This window comes from Acanthochromis polyacanthus, chromosome 22 (assembly GCF_021347895.1).
Source record: "Acanthochromis polyacanthus isolate Apoly-LR-REF ecotype Palm Island chromosome 22, KAUST_Apoly_ChrSc, whole genome shotgun sequence".
NCBI lineage: Eukaryota > Metazoa > Chordata > Actinopteri > Pomacentridae > Acanthochromis > Acanthochromis polyacanthus.
Window position 1 is genome coordinate 19465569 of NC_067134.1, and position 13971 is coordinate 19479539.

A 13971-nucleotide genomic window follows, 5' to 3' on the forward strand; every position below is an offset into this window, starting at 1 on the left:
TTGTTAGTTAATTTGGGGGTTTATTTATCTTTTCAATCACAAAACGTCGAACAGTAAATGGAATCAATCGGAGTTGGTTTTAAGGGGGGGTCATTTAAGACTTGAAACTTGGACAAGTTTCAAGTCTTAAATGACTCTAAACTTGTTCAAAATTACATATAAATTGTTCAAAATGACAATAGTGAGCCATTATTGGTCCTTACAAATAGAAATACATGCAAAGTTTTGAAATGAGGATGTTGTTGTGGATCCAGAAAGTTCCTGTAAGTGTATAATTACAGACAGATCCATATTTTCTAGTAAAAATACATAATCTGGTCGACATTTCACCAACTTTAGAGGCTCTAACATCAGTAGAGTTGGATGGATGGTGAATATGTCAAGAAAGGTTGCAGTTTTTTTCGTATTTTGAGTTGAATCCTATCCAAAATGACTAAAAATTGGCCAAGATGACTTGAAACATGTTAATAATAAAACCAAAATGGTCCAAAATGACTCAAAAAGTACTAAAAATTACTTAAAATGTGTTCAAATTGATTGAGAACTGTTGAAAGCAACCTGAAACTTCATCAAAATGACTCCAAATCTGTCCAAAATGACTGAAAATGATCAAAAATTACTCTAAACTTGTTCAAAATGACAATAAATCTATAACAATGAATAAGTATTGGTATTTGAAAATGGAAAAACATGCAAAATGTTTATATGAGGACATTGTTATGGCCTCAGAAAGTTCTTATGAGTGTATATATTTATGAGTGGATCCATTTTTCCTCCTAAAATACAGCCTTTGGTTGACATTTCATCAACTTTGAAGGCCTCTAACATCAGTAGAGCTTGATTTATTCTAAGTATGATAAGACAAGATTCCAGTTACTGCTGTTTTTGACTAAATGCTGGTGCAGAATTATTGGTAGGAAACTAACCCTGGTGTTCATGAAGGTCTACGTGTCGTCACTATATGTGCAGTTAGAAGCTCTGGGAGAATACATCTGAATTAGAGCCAGTTAAAAACACATCCCTCTGGTTATCTGTCTGCTTTAGAGCCCATTCCAGGACCCTTTATTGGTTTCTGAAGCTCCAACTATTTATCACTATTTATTGCTTTATCTTGTGAACTCTGTAGAACCCTCCGGTCCTCTGGTTTTATTTAATCCCAAAACCACAACAAAGTGGAACACGGCGAGGCAGCGTTTAGTTATTATGGGCTGTAGAACAGACCTGAGGGCAGCAGGGAGAAAATAAATTCAAGATCGATGTCTTTCTATCTGGACTTCAATGGATTTAATGTTATTTTTACGTTATTTATGCAGTTTTTGATGTGTGTATTATTCGTATTTTGGGCTGTTTCTTTATACCTTTTTTAAAATCAACATATGAAATAACGTAAAAATTATTTAACCCTTTATATATAAATTTTCCTTCAAACAACAGCAAATATCTGTAAAATAACTATTTTTCGCTCATTTAAATATACATTTTTTATGTGTAAATGTCAGTTAACACTTATTTTCTGTGTTTTTATTATCTGCAATTTAACAAAATCTGTAAACTGATGAAACAATTACTGCTAAAAAACATACTTTTGTTTTTGTTTTTACAGTGTGGTGACATTTAACCTCATAAATCCCATTTTTTTCAGTCAGCACAACTCAGACTTAAGCAGAATTTTCCCCCCAAAGACACAGATTATTTAGTGGGAATATAAGATTTTAGAATTTGAGGTGTTTCCATTCAGCTGAAGTGGAGGCTGCCAGCTCCAATCGGATGCTGCTGCCTCGGTGATGCTGGCGGAGGGAGGACGTCCTCGGATCATCCAGCTGTGAGGAAAACCTCCGGCTGGGCTGTTCGGAGATGAGCGGAGGGAGAACGGAGGTCTGTAGGAAGAGCTGAGCTTCTGTTTTGCGATCCAGATGGAGCAGAAAGAGATCTGACGCCGCTGTGCTGCTGCTGCTGGATCCTCTTCAACTCCGGTGAGAAAACCTCTGAAACATCACAGCTGCTTCACATAATCACATTAATTCACCCGATTAGACTCAAAAATCAACACTGATTCTCCTCTGGCTGCTTTCTGATTCACGCTGAGACTTTCTGTTCCTAATAGTGGCACTTTATAAGCTCTTTAAAGTCAGAATACTTCCCATAATTCATGTCATTTGTTGTGTTTTTCATTTATCAGAATAGTTTGACATGAGAACATCTTGAAAATGTCTGATTAAATTAAGATTTTTCATCAATCTCACTTGTATTCTTGCCAGGATCATCAAAGATCCATCATTTCCTCTGACTTCTGCAACTTAATTCTGTTATTTTATATCATTAGGCTTCAGGTTTTACAATATTAATACACACTGCAGGAGCTGAATAATAAATTATTGTGTGCTGAGGCAATTTTTCAGGAGATTAATTGATTATTTTCCCTTCATTTTTGAAATTATGTTAATTTCTTGCAAGACAAAGGAAGAGGAATCTTATTGTAATATTCTTGTAGGGTCATTTAAAATTTAAAACACTTTATTATTAACTCAGTGAGGGTGAGGGTTAATTTTTTTGACACTTTCTGTTTGAAAACGATGTATTTTAGTTGCACCATTTCTTGTTGAGCTTCAATAAATTACATAATTTTACCTATCTGGGCCATCAAGAGGAGTCTGAAGAAGAAGAAACTGAAATGCACTGAAAACTAATTATCAGTATTTTTCCGTAAATAAGCCCAGCAGTGACGTGAGATGATCTTTATGCTGAATCCTGGGACACAAACCGTAATCTGCTTCTCCTCTACTGGCAGAGTCTTACCTGAGACATCATTTTGCTGGTTATAAATAGACAATATAATCACATAAACTGGCATTACGCACACATTTGCACAGTTTGTGCTCTTGGCTCTCTGTTTCTTGCTCTGGCTAATCCCAAATTTCTTGCTGGTGATGCCAAGTTGCTCACTAGAGTTCAAAGCCGTGAGCTCACAGAGAGAGAAAGAAGGTTGCCGGTCATAAACCGAACAGAAAAGGAGGATATTTTACCTCATGCTGTCTCCAACGATGTTCTTTAACCTGCAACACATCTGATACTGAAGGTCAAACACGAGGAATTAAAGCAGTTTATTCCGGACATGGAATTATCGCCTCTGATGACGGTGAGAAAACCTGCCCTGACACTGAGCTTTACGCCAAGTTCAATTACCTCTAATGGTTTGTGCGTAACATAAAAAGAAATCAAAGAGTAGTAGATCAAATCGTACAGTCCTAATCGGTGGAGTTTTATGAACAATAAAGTTCAGGTAATTGCTTTTCTCCGGAGAGTGGGTACAGTATCTCAGCAGTAATGGCTTCGGTTTTAGCAGAGCAAAAAGTGGAGAAGAGTCCTTTAAAAGCCCCGCAGGGAGGGAAAGGTTAAGAGATAAATCAGAGATACCCCAGGAAAGGAAAAGACTGAAAGGAGGAGTGAAAGTGCTGAAGAGAGCAGAACGTCTGCAGAGGCTTACAGTTATCCAGGCCATGGTAATCTCACGAGAGGGCAACAGGACTTCTCTCTCTTTTGGTTCTTTAGTTTTCGAGAAGCGAAAAAGAGAAGTTGAGTTGTCTTCTGAGGAGGCTCTTGGGAAGACAGCAAGCAATATATATATATATTTCAGTTTCTACATTGTGAAAGAACGGTAGAAACAGTCGTTGCTTGCCGTCCAGCTTCAAATGCGCTGAACCCCAACACCTATCCTGTCTGTCATCTTGTTCTTGCCCCATTCTTGGCTCCAGAAGTGGTCATGGTCTTACAGTTCTGGGCAATCTGGGGCAATTTGGGTCTTTAATAGTCCAACAGGTTACATTCTTGTGTTGGACTCCACCAAGGATATCCCTTGTTTATGATCCTGTTCATGACGTTCAAGAACAGGATCTCAATGTGCAGCCAGGTTGAGGAGGATGCCCAAGCTGGTGGTTCCGGTTTTCAGAAAGAGGGATCAGAGGGGGTGCTCCATCTATCAGGGTATCACACTGTTTAGCCTCCTTGTGAAAGTTTATTCCAGAGTACTGAAGGGAGACTCCAACCAACTGTCGAACCCTAGATTCAGAAGAGCAGTCCAGACTTCCTCCATGGTCTTGGAACAGTAGACGAACTCTTCATCATGAGTGGCTGAGAGGGTCATGGGAGTTTGACGACCCAGTTCACGAGTGTTTCGTGGACTTGGAGCAGGCCTACAACCGTGTAACCCAAAGGACCACATCGGGGTACTGAGGGACTATGGAGTACCGAGGCCACTGTCTGCGATCCTGTGTGGTTTAAGATATTCTTGAACAAGATCTCAAGACACAGTTGCAATAATGAGGGATGTTCAGTTCGGGAATCTTGGACTCTCTTCTTTTTGCAGATGACGTCATTCTGTTTGCTTTATCAGGTCGTTAACTTGGCTTGCACTGGGGCAGTTCACAGCCAATTGTGAAGCGACCTGGGAGGAAGTTGGGAACTCCAAGAACTCTTGAGGTCAGCACCTCTGGAGTGGCAGACCAGGGCGGTGGCCGTACTTACGTACAGTCTTCCTGCTTTTGTGTGTTTTTTCAGTGCTGGCTGAAGACACGAGTCGAGTTCACACCGAGGACGAGCTCTTCCGGAGTCTGTTTGGAGGCTACAGCAAGTGGACTCGTCCGGCGCAGAACATCACGGATGTCGTCATCGTCAAGTTTGGCCTTTCGATCGCACAGCTGATAGATGTGGTTAGATCACATGCACACAAAACACCCCAAAAACGACATCAAACGTCCAGAAAATGGAAATATTTTACCCTCTTTGCTTCTTTAGTTTTTTTTTAAGTTGGAAAATGTTACGTTATAAACATTACTTTGAATTCACATGTAAAATCTTAAGGAGTTGATATCTAGTTGTTGAAATATAAACACTATATTTCCCACAGAACTCACTTACTGTCAGTTTTTTACTCCAAAACAGGACGAGAAAAATCAGATGATGACCACCAACGTGTGGCTGAAACAGGTGAACAAAGTGAAAATATGTATAACCAAAACTAGAGAAATATTAGAAAAATAATCCAAAATAAAAGTGTTTTAACTAAAGGATTTGTGTGTAAAACCAACTAAATAAATGTGTATTTGTTGACAGGAGTGGACAGATTATAAGCTGCAGTGGAGTCCCTCCGACTTCGACAACGTGACGTCCATCAGAGTTCCTTCTGAGCTCATCTGGGTGCCGGACATCGTGCTCTACAACAAGTAAAAAACCACACACAGTTGAACAAATCCTACTCATTTTTTCCCCACAATCTCTTTACACATTTAAGGGACAACAAATAGAAACACAGAAATGCCTACCTAATGAATACCATATGTGAAACATGTCAGCTCTCAACAACTGTATTATTTCTGAGTTGAACTGTACAGTTTTTCTTCTAATAAACAACCAAGAACAAACACTTTAGAATGACTAGATTATGCGAAATGAATTCCCCTGTGGTTAGTGACACTAAACTCAATTCACCTGTCATTTCCATTCAGCCTGAAAGCTATAACATGCTTTTAAAACAAGCTGCAAACACCAGAACTTTCTCAGTTCTGGACCAATGAACTGTGTCAATCTATACGTCTGCATCATGGCTCCGCCTGGAAAAGAATAGCAAAAAGAACTGAAAAATCTGACTGTGAGGCTTCACAAAGATGGTAAAGGATAAAGAAAGATCAGTGAGTAGCTGATTTTTAAATAATAAGGAAGGAAATCCTGTTTTTGTTGTGTTTCCTGTCAGCTAAAGAACTCTGAAAGTCCCACAAGGTGTGAAAAAACACACTGGTGCAGGTAAAGATTCTGAGCAACTTTGTGAATATGAAACACATGCAGAAGGGCACAGATTGTGTTTCCAATCAGAGTGGGCTTTGAAATTGTGTAGGCGGAGCTGGAAATAATCTGTAGTGATCAATTACCTGCTTGATCCATAACAGCGTCCTCCTCCAGTGAAGAGCAGAAACAGCAAAGGTCACTTCCATGGAGCCCAGCAGCCCGACGACGCCACGGCATTCCTGCATTTCACCGCATATCAGTTTGTGATACATGCAAATTATCCTGTTGAATAAATGACCCCGATTCTATTGCGGCTGTACAGCAGCGTTGCATCATCCAGTTTTAGTCAAGTTTCCTCCCCTCGGGGTCTGAGGAAGTGTTCGCTCTGAGGTTTGTCTGGATGGGGGTGAAACTTTGTGGAAATGAGCTTGCATCATGAATCCGTTGGAGGTAACATTCAGTTATCAATAATTAAGCGTTGACTGTGTAAATGGGCATAGCTTCAGGTTTATTGATTCAAGTTCTGAGTTTGAAAACTAATGAGATGAAAACTGCTGAATAACATCAGCACTTTTTAATCCAGATTTCTTTTTTTTTGCTGCCTCTTTCCTCTCGTTCTGTGATTTTACTAAATATTATCGTTAATTTCACAAAACAGAGAAAACCTGTAAAATAATAGCTTTATTTACCATTTTATAATCCCTAACATACACCTTTTTTTTTAAATGACGGCAAATAAATGTAAAATAAGTATATATTTTTACTGATTTAAATACGGCAAAATATTCACAGTCAAAAGCTGTAAAAAGCAAATAAATATAGTTTGCAAAAATGCAGTTTTTGATGTGGACAGGACTTACAATTATTTCTAATAATTAAGTATTTTTAAATTTTTTTTTACTGATTTCAATCCAGTGAGAAAATGTGCAAATTTATGATCAAACCATGTAAAAGAATTAATTATTATTTGTAAAAATTCAGACTTTTAGCTGTGGATGTTATGTATTTTTTAGCTTTTTTATCATTAACATGTAAATGAATCTTTTTTTGCTGCATTTCTACAAGATATTGTCTGTAATTTAACAAAACACATAAAAACTGTAAAATAACAGTTGAAAAAATCTTGGTTTTCAATCCTTAAAATATATAGTTTTTCCTTTCAATTAATGGGAAATATCTGCAAAATAACAATAGTGTTTGCTCATTTAAACAGAACAAAAAGAATGTTTAATTTTATTGTCAAATGATGTACAAGAATTTATTTATTTAATGCAGATGTTTAGATGCAGACAATATTTAATATTGGCTTCATTTATTCATCAAAATGTAAATTAATATTTTTTCTGTGATTTTAGTCGTTATTATCAGTAATTTAACAAAACACAGAAACTATAAAATGTCAGTTAAAAATTATGTACTATTTTTCAATCTTTAATATATTATTTTTTTCCTTTCAAATATTTTTTTCATAATTTAATTCATATGAATACCATAAAAACTGCAGAATTTTACAGTGAAATATTGAGAAAGAACAAAGTACTAATTGTAAAAATCCAATGAACATAATGTATGTTTGGTTGAACATGTATAGTAATACCCTTTACTAGTTATCTGTAATTTAACAAAATAGGGAAACTGTAATATAACAGTACATTTTTCAGTAAATTACAGTTAAAAACATTTTAAAAAATGTTTTTTAAATGCAGTGCAGATGGAGAGTTCGCCGTCACCCACATGACCAAGGCCCAGCTGTTCCACACCGGTCGGGTTCGCTGGGTTCCTCCAGCCATCTACAAATCCTCCTGCTCCATCGACGTCACCTTCTTCCCCTTCGACCAGCAGAGCTGCAAGATGAAGTTCGGATCGTGGACGTACGACCGGGCCAAGATCGACCTGGAGCCCTTGGAGAACACCGTGGACCTGAAGGTGGGAGCTGATAGTCCTCCTTCATGGTTTCATCACAGCTGGTGTCTCTGCTCGCCTCAGATTTCTGCTCTTCCTCTTCACCTCCTCTTATCTACGCTTCACATGTGGTCTTCTTCAGCTCTGCTTGCCAGCTGAACACTCTCACTTTTAATTAGTGGAGTATTTACCAGCATCGTGTTGCAGAAAATTCAATTCACAGCCGAGTTTTTAAAGATCAGCAAAGGAGAGTCGATTTCTGCAGATGTAGACGTTTTCTTTAAACTTCTAAACCCCGAAACCTGCCAGCGGGTTTACAAGGCGTGTTACTTCTTAAAAATAACTAAATGTACACCTTTTATCACAACCAGAAACTGGAAAAATTAAAGGAATCGGTTTGTTTGCTCCTACTGGTTCTAAACTTTAAAGTCATTGTGGTTCATCGTCTTTACTTGAAACAACCATAAACTGTTCTGTCTTACTTCACTTTTGACCTCATAGGAATATTTCTTTAAATATCCCTCAAACACCCTGTCTAGGGTTAGAATTTATAGGTAATGTTAGCCAGTGTTGTGGGAATGTTTCCTGCTTGGTGAAGTGGCACTCAAGGAAAACTAGGCAGTCTTTACAGTCACTATGATTCATCAGCTGGGAACCATGATCTGCAGGATCCATGAGTGCTGGAGTCAAAATGGTATCTTAACAAGGTCTTCCTTCTAGGACTACTGGGAGAGTGGAGAGTGGGCGATTGTCAATGCCGTGGGAACCTACAACACCAAAAAGTACGACTGCTGCCACGAGATCTACCCCGACATCACGTACTACTTCGTGATCCGCCGCCTGCCGCTGTTCTACACCATCAACCTGATCATCCCCTGCCTGCTCATCTCCTGCCTCACCGTCCTGGTCTTCTACCTGCCGTCCGACTGCGGCGAGAAGATCACGCTGTGCATCTCGGTGCTGCTGTCGCTCACGGTCTTCCTGCTGCTCATCACCGAGATCATCCCGTCCACGTCGCTGGTCATCCCGCTCATCGGCGAGTACCTGCTCTTCACCATGATCTTCGTCACGCTGTCCATCATCATCACCGTGTTCGTGCTGAACGTGCACCACCGCTCGCCGGAAACCCACTCCATGCCCAGGTGGGTTCGCAGGTGCTTCCTGTCGGCGGTTCCACGATGGCTGTGCATGAAGCGACCGGACCACGAGCTGAGGCCCGGCAGGTGAGGATGTACAATGAATATCATCCCAAAACTCTCTCACGCTGTATTGTATACTGGAATATAGCCCAAAAAGTCAAATTAAAAGGAATTATAATACTAAGGTTAACACCCTACAATATTATATTATATACAACTTTACAAGGCCAATTTAAATATTAAATGGCATTAAATATGAACATCAAAATTCTACAATATTTATAATGTAAACATTAATGTCAAGATCCTACATTATTATATACAATATAAATTTACATGACTGACTTAAATATTAAAGTTAAGACCTAACAATATCATTTATTACACAACTTTTCTTGGCTAATTGAGTATTAAGGTCTAGATTAATTTAAATATCTTTTACTGTAAATAAATTAGTAAAACTATAACTATTTTACAGATATTTGCCTCTTTATCCTCCTTAGAGCCGAGCTTTGGTTTGGGTTGCATTTTAGTTTTTTCTATTTTCTTGGGATAAGGAGTAACCAATAAATATAATAACTGGATAATATCTAATATCTAATTATTATGTTTATTACATTTACTTTATATATATATATATATATATATATATATATATATATATATATATATAAAACTAGATTTGCATTGTTGTTACTATTATTATTATTATTTGTAGTAGTAGAAGCAGTAATATTAGTATTATTATTAGTATTAACAATATGCCCTTTTGGGAAAAAAAAAAATCAAAAACAAAAACATGTCCACATATGTGGACAGCAGGTCTTAAGAGGTTATTACAGAAAAAAATCTGTATTTTAAGGATTTCCTCAAAAAAAGTAATGTTATTTCACTAATAATTTCCCATGTGCTTCACTGTCAGGACGGTGCATTCACTGTGGCAGTCCTGACCACATTCACATCAAACATGCTGGACTCCATCTGAGCCCAACAAATTTATTCTATTCCCCTAGATAACTAAGAAAATAAGTATAAATTACAAAAAAATACCAATCAAACCAGTACATAATGTAAACAGTAGCGTGTTCTTTTACAATGTAAGAGTTCGTAAGTTTTCATTATTTTATATTTCTTTGGTATTACTTTACAGAAAGAAATGTATATTATTAAGGACTAAATAATAGTAAATATTTTATCTTTTTTAAATGCTTTTTTTTTAAAAACTATTTTTCACATTTTGTACTGGTAAAGTCTAAGAAAAAAGCATAAATTTACAAACTTTACAAAAGATTAGCCAAAACTGTACATAATACTGTAATCCATGTCAAAAATGTAAGTTTTTACCAATGGTAATTTGCTTTTTTTTTTACAATGTGCAACCCTAAAGCTACACTGTTTTACTGTATTAAATCAGTTTTAAAAACCAACTTGTTACAGACATTTTTACAATTTTTGATTGGTACTGTATTTTTTTTCCAGTTTTTTTCATTTTAATTGTATTTTTCACATTGTCTTATAAGTGGTGGTGCTATTTTGTTAATGTTAGCTGGGATTCTGTGGAAAAGTATATCATTATTTTTTCTTTTTGTAATGTTTCATATTGATAAATATTCTGCTTGTTGCTACTGGGCCTCTAACTCACCTTGTTTTCTCAGGCGGAGGCACCTGACCGATAAACTCCTCGCCATCCGGACCCCGGGTTCCTGCCACTGCACCTCCACCTGGATCACTCAGGAGTCCGACATCGATCTCCATGGTTACCAGGATGACTGCCACCAGCTGGCCTCCTTGGAAACCAAAGGCGAAGCTAACGACTGCGACCTCCATCCACACACACATGACTTTTCAAGGTTTGGGGTGAAGCTGGCCGGTCGTTCCAGGATCTCTTCTCCACCTTCCCCTCGCTCTCTGGGCTACACCCTCCTCCCACAGAGGCAGTCCACGCTCAGCCTGGACTGGGACACCCCTCCTGTGGAACATGGTTTGGTCCAGAGCCCCTTGGCCTCTGTGCTGTCTCCCGCGGTGGTATCGGCCCTGGAGGGGGTCACCTACATCGCAGAGCACCTAAAGGCAGAAGATGCAGACTTTTCAGTAAGTGTGGAACCTTTTTGTGATTTGTTCTCAATAATAATGTGCATTTTGCAGATTTCTAGACCTTTATAATCCCCTCTTTGGTTTTATGTTTCTCCAGGTGAAGGAGGACTGGAAGTACGTTGCCATGGTAGTAGACCGGATCTTCCTGTGGATGTTCATTATCGTGTGTCTGCTGGGGACGATTGGACTCTTCCTGCCTCCGTGGCTCTCTGGGATGATTTAGAACCAAAATGGAAATCACATTAACATGACTAAAAATCTACTTCATGAATAAAATTATCCGATAAAGTGGACAGGCATATCCCAGAAGCACGGAAAGAAAAAAAGTCTATTAATGAACAGTAAAGCATACTTTTTAGCTTCTCACAACAAATCCAACAAATTCGACATTTTATATTGCCTTTAAAAATTATTCACCCACTTTTGGAAGTTTTCCGCTTTTATTGCTTTTCAACATTGAATCATGGTTGATTTATTTGGCTTCTATGACAATAATGTACAAAGTATGACGTTTATGTCAAAGTAGAACTAATTAAAAATATAAAATGTAAAGTAAGTGATCCAAGAAGTGCTCACCCCGTTTACCATGACGAATTTAACATAGAAGTCAGCTGGCACGAGTTTAGTGAAGTAAAGATTATATGAGTGCAGTGAATGTGCCTCAGTGATTCTAATGTAAAGACATCTGTATCTGGACGGTCCAGTGACTGGTGAATCAGTGCTTCTTCATAGAACTAGACTATGATGACAAAAGAACACTTCAAGCAATTCTGTGAAAAGGGTATTGAAAAGCAAACATCAGGGGATGCATTCAAAAAGTCACTGAATATCTCTTGGAGTCCAGTTAATCATTTTATTGAGCAAATGCACAAAAAATGCAAAATTCTGTTAAAAATTCAATCAAAAGTGATTTTAAATTTTGCTATTTTTAAATAAAACTTCATCTGTGTGATCCACAACCCTCCAGTGTTCTTTTCTGGCTTCTGATGAATGTGTGGCTTTTTCACTGAAATAAAGTGAAACGGAATTTGCTTTGTCCCTCATGACATTGATTTGCTTACAGCTGACGTCAAAAAGCCCAGCAGTCAGTATTCACAGCGGGGAAAAAAGAGAAGACTGACGAAAGCTTAGGAGACCGACACCGGAAAAGAGAGAAAAATCTGATGAAACTTTTGTGACTAAGGCAAGGTGAGGAGCTGTTCAGAGCGGCTAGAAAACAACAAATCTATGTCATATGAGGGAGAAAGAAAATCTAAATTCTGCACTGAAGCAGAGAGGAAGAAAGAAATGAAATGTGCTGTATTTACAGGCATTAGAGAGGAGTAATAGTTCCTTGATATATGCGCATTAAGGGTAATTACACCGAATGAAAGTGGCTGTCAATCATAAAGCATTGGAGCTTCTCTCTAACTATAACATGTCTTCTTCATTAAATAGAATTAATTTAATATACTGAGGTCAGAAATAGAGCACTGAGGGCCACAGAGGAACTGATCTCTCATCTTAAGTGCTTTAAAAGGAGACAACTCGACTTCTTTTTGGTTCTTGAAGATGTTTCTCTTCCAAAAGGGTTCCTCAGTTCGCAAGAGTGATTTCTTAACCCAAAAATGCCATTACTCACGACCAGTAAACACCACAAGACGTGCATGACTCTAAACGTTAAAGACATTAATTAAGCTGTACGTGTCGGTCAAACTCCCATATTGATATCTCAGATATCACACAGAAACTAAAATTACATTATAATACAGTCCAATGAAAGCATTTTTGACGTGGATAGTTTGAGCTGGCTCTTTACACTCTTTAAAGTGAGTCATGTTCTTACCAGCAGGGTGCAGCAGCAGCTCACATCCGTAGAATGAGCGACCTTCTGCTTTCATTCATGCATTTACTGTTGGATTTGTTTTTGGTACCACTTTCCCATCATAAATAATCTATCTTTTTATATTCTAAATACTTTCAGCGAACAATAAATGAAAACAGAGGGTATTTTAATTTTTAGAATGAAGAATCTGTTGCATCAGTGTGTGATTAAATCAGATATTTTGGTCAAAACGTGTATATTCAGTGTCTAAACTTTTGGGGTAATTTTTGCATGTTTTAACTACATTTTTTGCATCTTTTAGTGTTATTTTTCTCATCTTTTAGTGTTTGTGCATCTTTTTGTGTAATTTTTATCTTACAGTGTCATCTTTCGTGTCATTTTTGGATCTTTTAGTGTAACCTCTGCATTTTTTAGTGTCATTTTTGGATCTTTTGGTGTTGTTTGTGCATCTTTTAGTGTGTGACATCAAATGTCAACTATAGATGATGGTCTGGGGTTGTTTTGCTGGATCCAGGGTTGGTGACCTGGACAGAGTCAGAGGAACCCTGAACCAAAACAGCTACCACAGCATTCTGCAGCACCATGCAGTACCCTGTGGTATGCTCCTAGTTGATCAGAGGTTCATCCTACAGCAAGATAATGACCCAAAACATCAGTCCAAACTATGCCAGAACTACCTCAGCAAAAGAGAACAAGATGGTAGGCTTGAACACATGGAGTGTCCAGCATAGTCTTCAAAATTCAACCCCATGGAGGTGGTTTGGGCTGAACTGGACAGAAGAGTGAAAGCAAAGAACCTACCAGTGCCACACATTTATGGGAACTTCTGCAATAAAGCTGGGAAGAATTTGCTTTCATTTCAGAGTACATTGAGGCATTAACATGCATCATTTCCAAGAAAAAACATGGAAAAATTGGAGCGTTATAAACAGGCGTAAACTAACCGTGACGTCGCCCGTTGGTTTCAACCATAGATATATACAAACGCCGAGAAAATGAAGCCCGGATTTTGCTACTTCCTGGTCGCCGTTTTGGATTTTTTGGAGCCAGTGACGTAAAAAGCGTCATCAAACAGGCTGGACCGGAGAGCAACTAGGGGCAGGATTTAGCCACGCCCCCTGGCTCCGCCAACTTTAACGATTTGTTTAAAATTCAGTATTGATTTATTTTAAGATCGGCCACCTGATCTCTCATTTTGACCATGAAAACTAACGGGAAAAAAATCCTGAGCTG

General features: G+C 38.1%; 1 protein-coding gene across 1 annotated transcript; it reads left to right on the plus strand.

Annotated features, from left to right (window-relative positions):
• Positions 1-1858: 1858 nt before the first annotated feature.
• Positions 1859-11872, plus strand: LOC110956416 (neuronal acetylcholine receptor subunit alpha-2-like; the record flags this gene model as incomplete). Its single annotated transcript, XM_022201878.2, has 8 exons — positions 1859-1973; positions 4555-4706; positions 4939-4983; positions 5110-5219; positions 7485-7704; positions 8401-8903; positions 10475-10910; positions 11011-11872. Coding segments are annotated over 8 exons (1707 nt in total), but the record flags the coding sequence as incomplete, so codon positions are not given.
• Positions 11873-13971: the final 2099 nt, after the last annotated feature.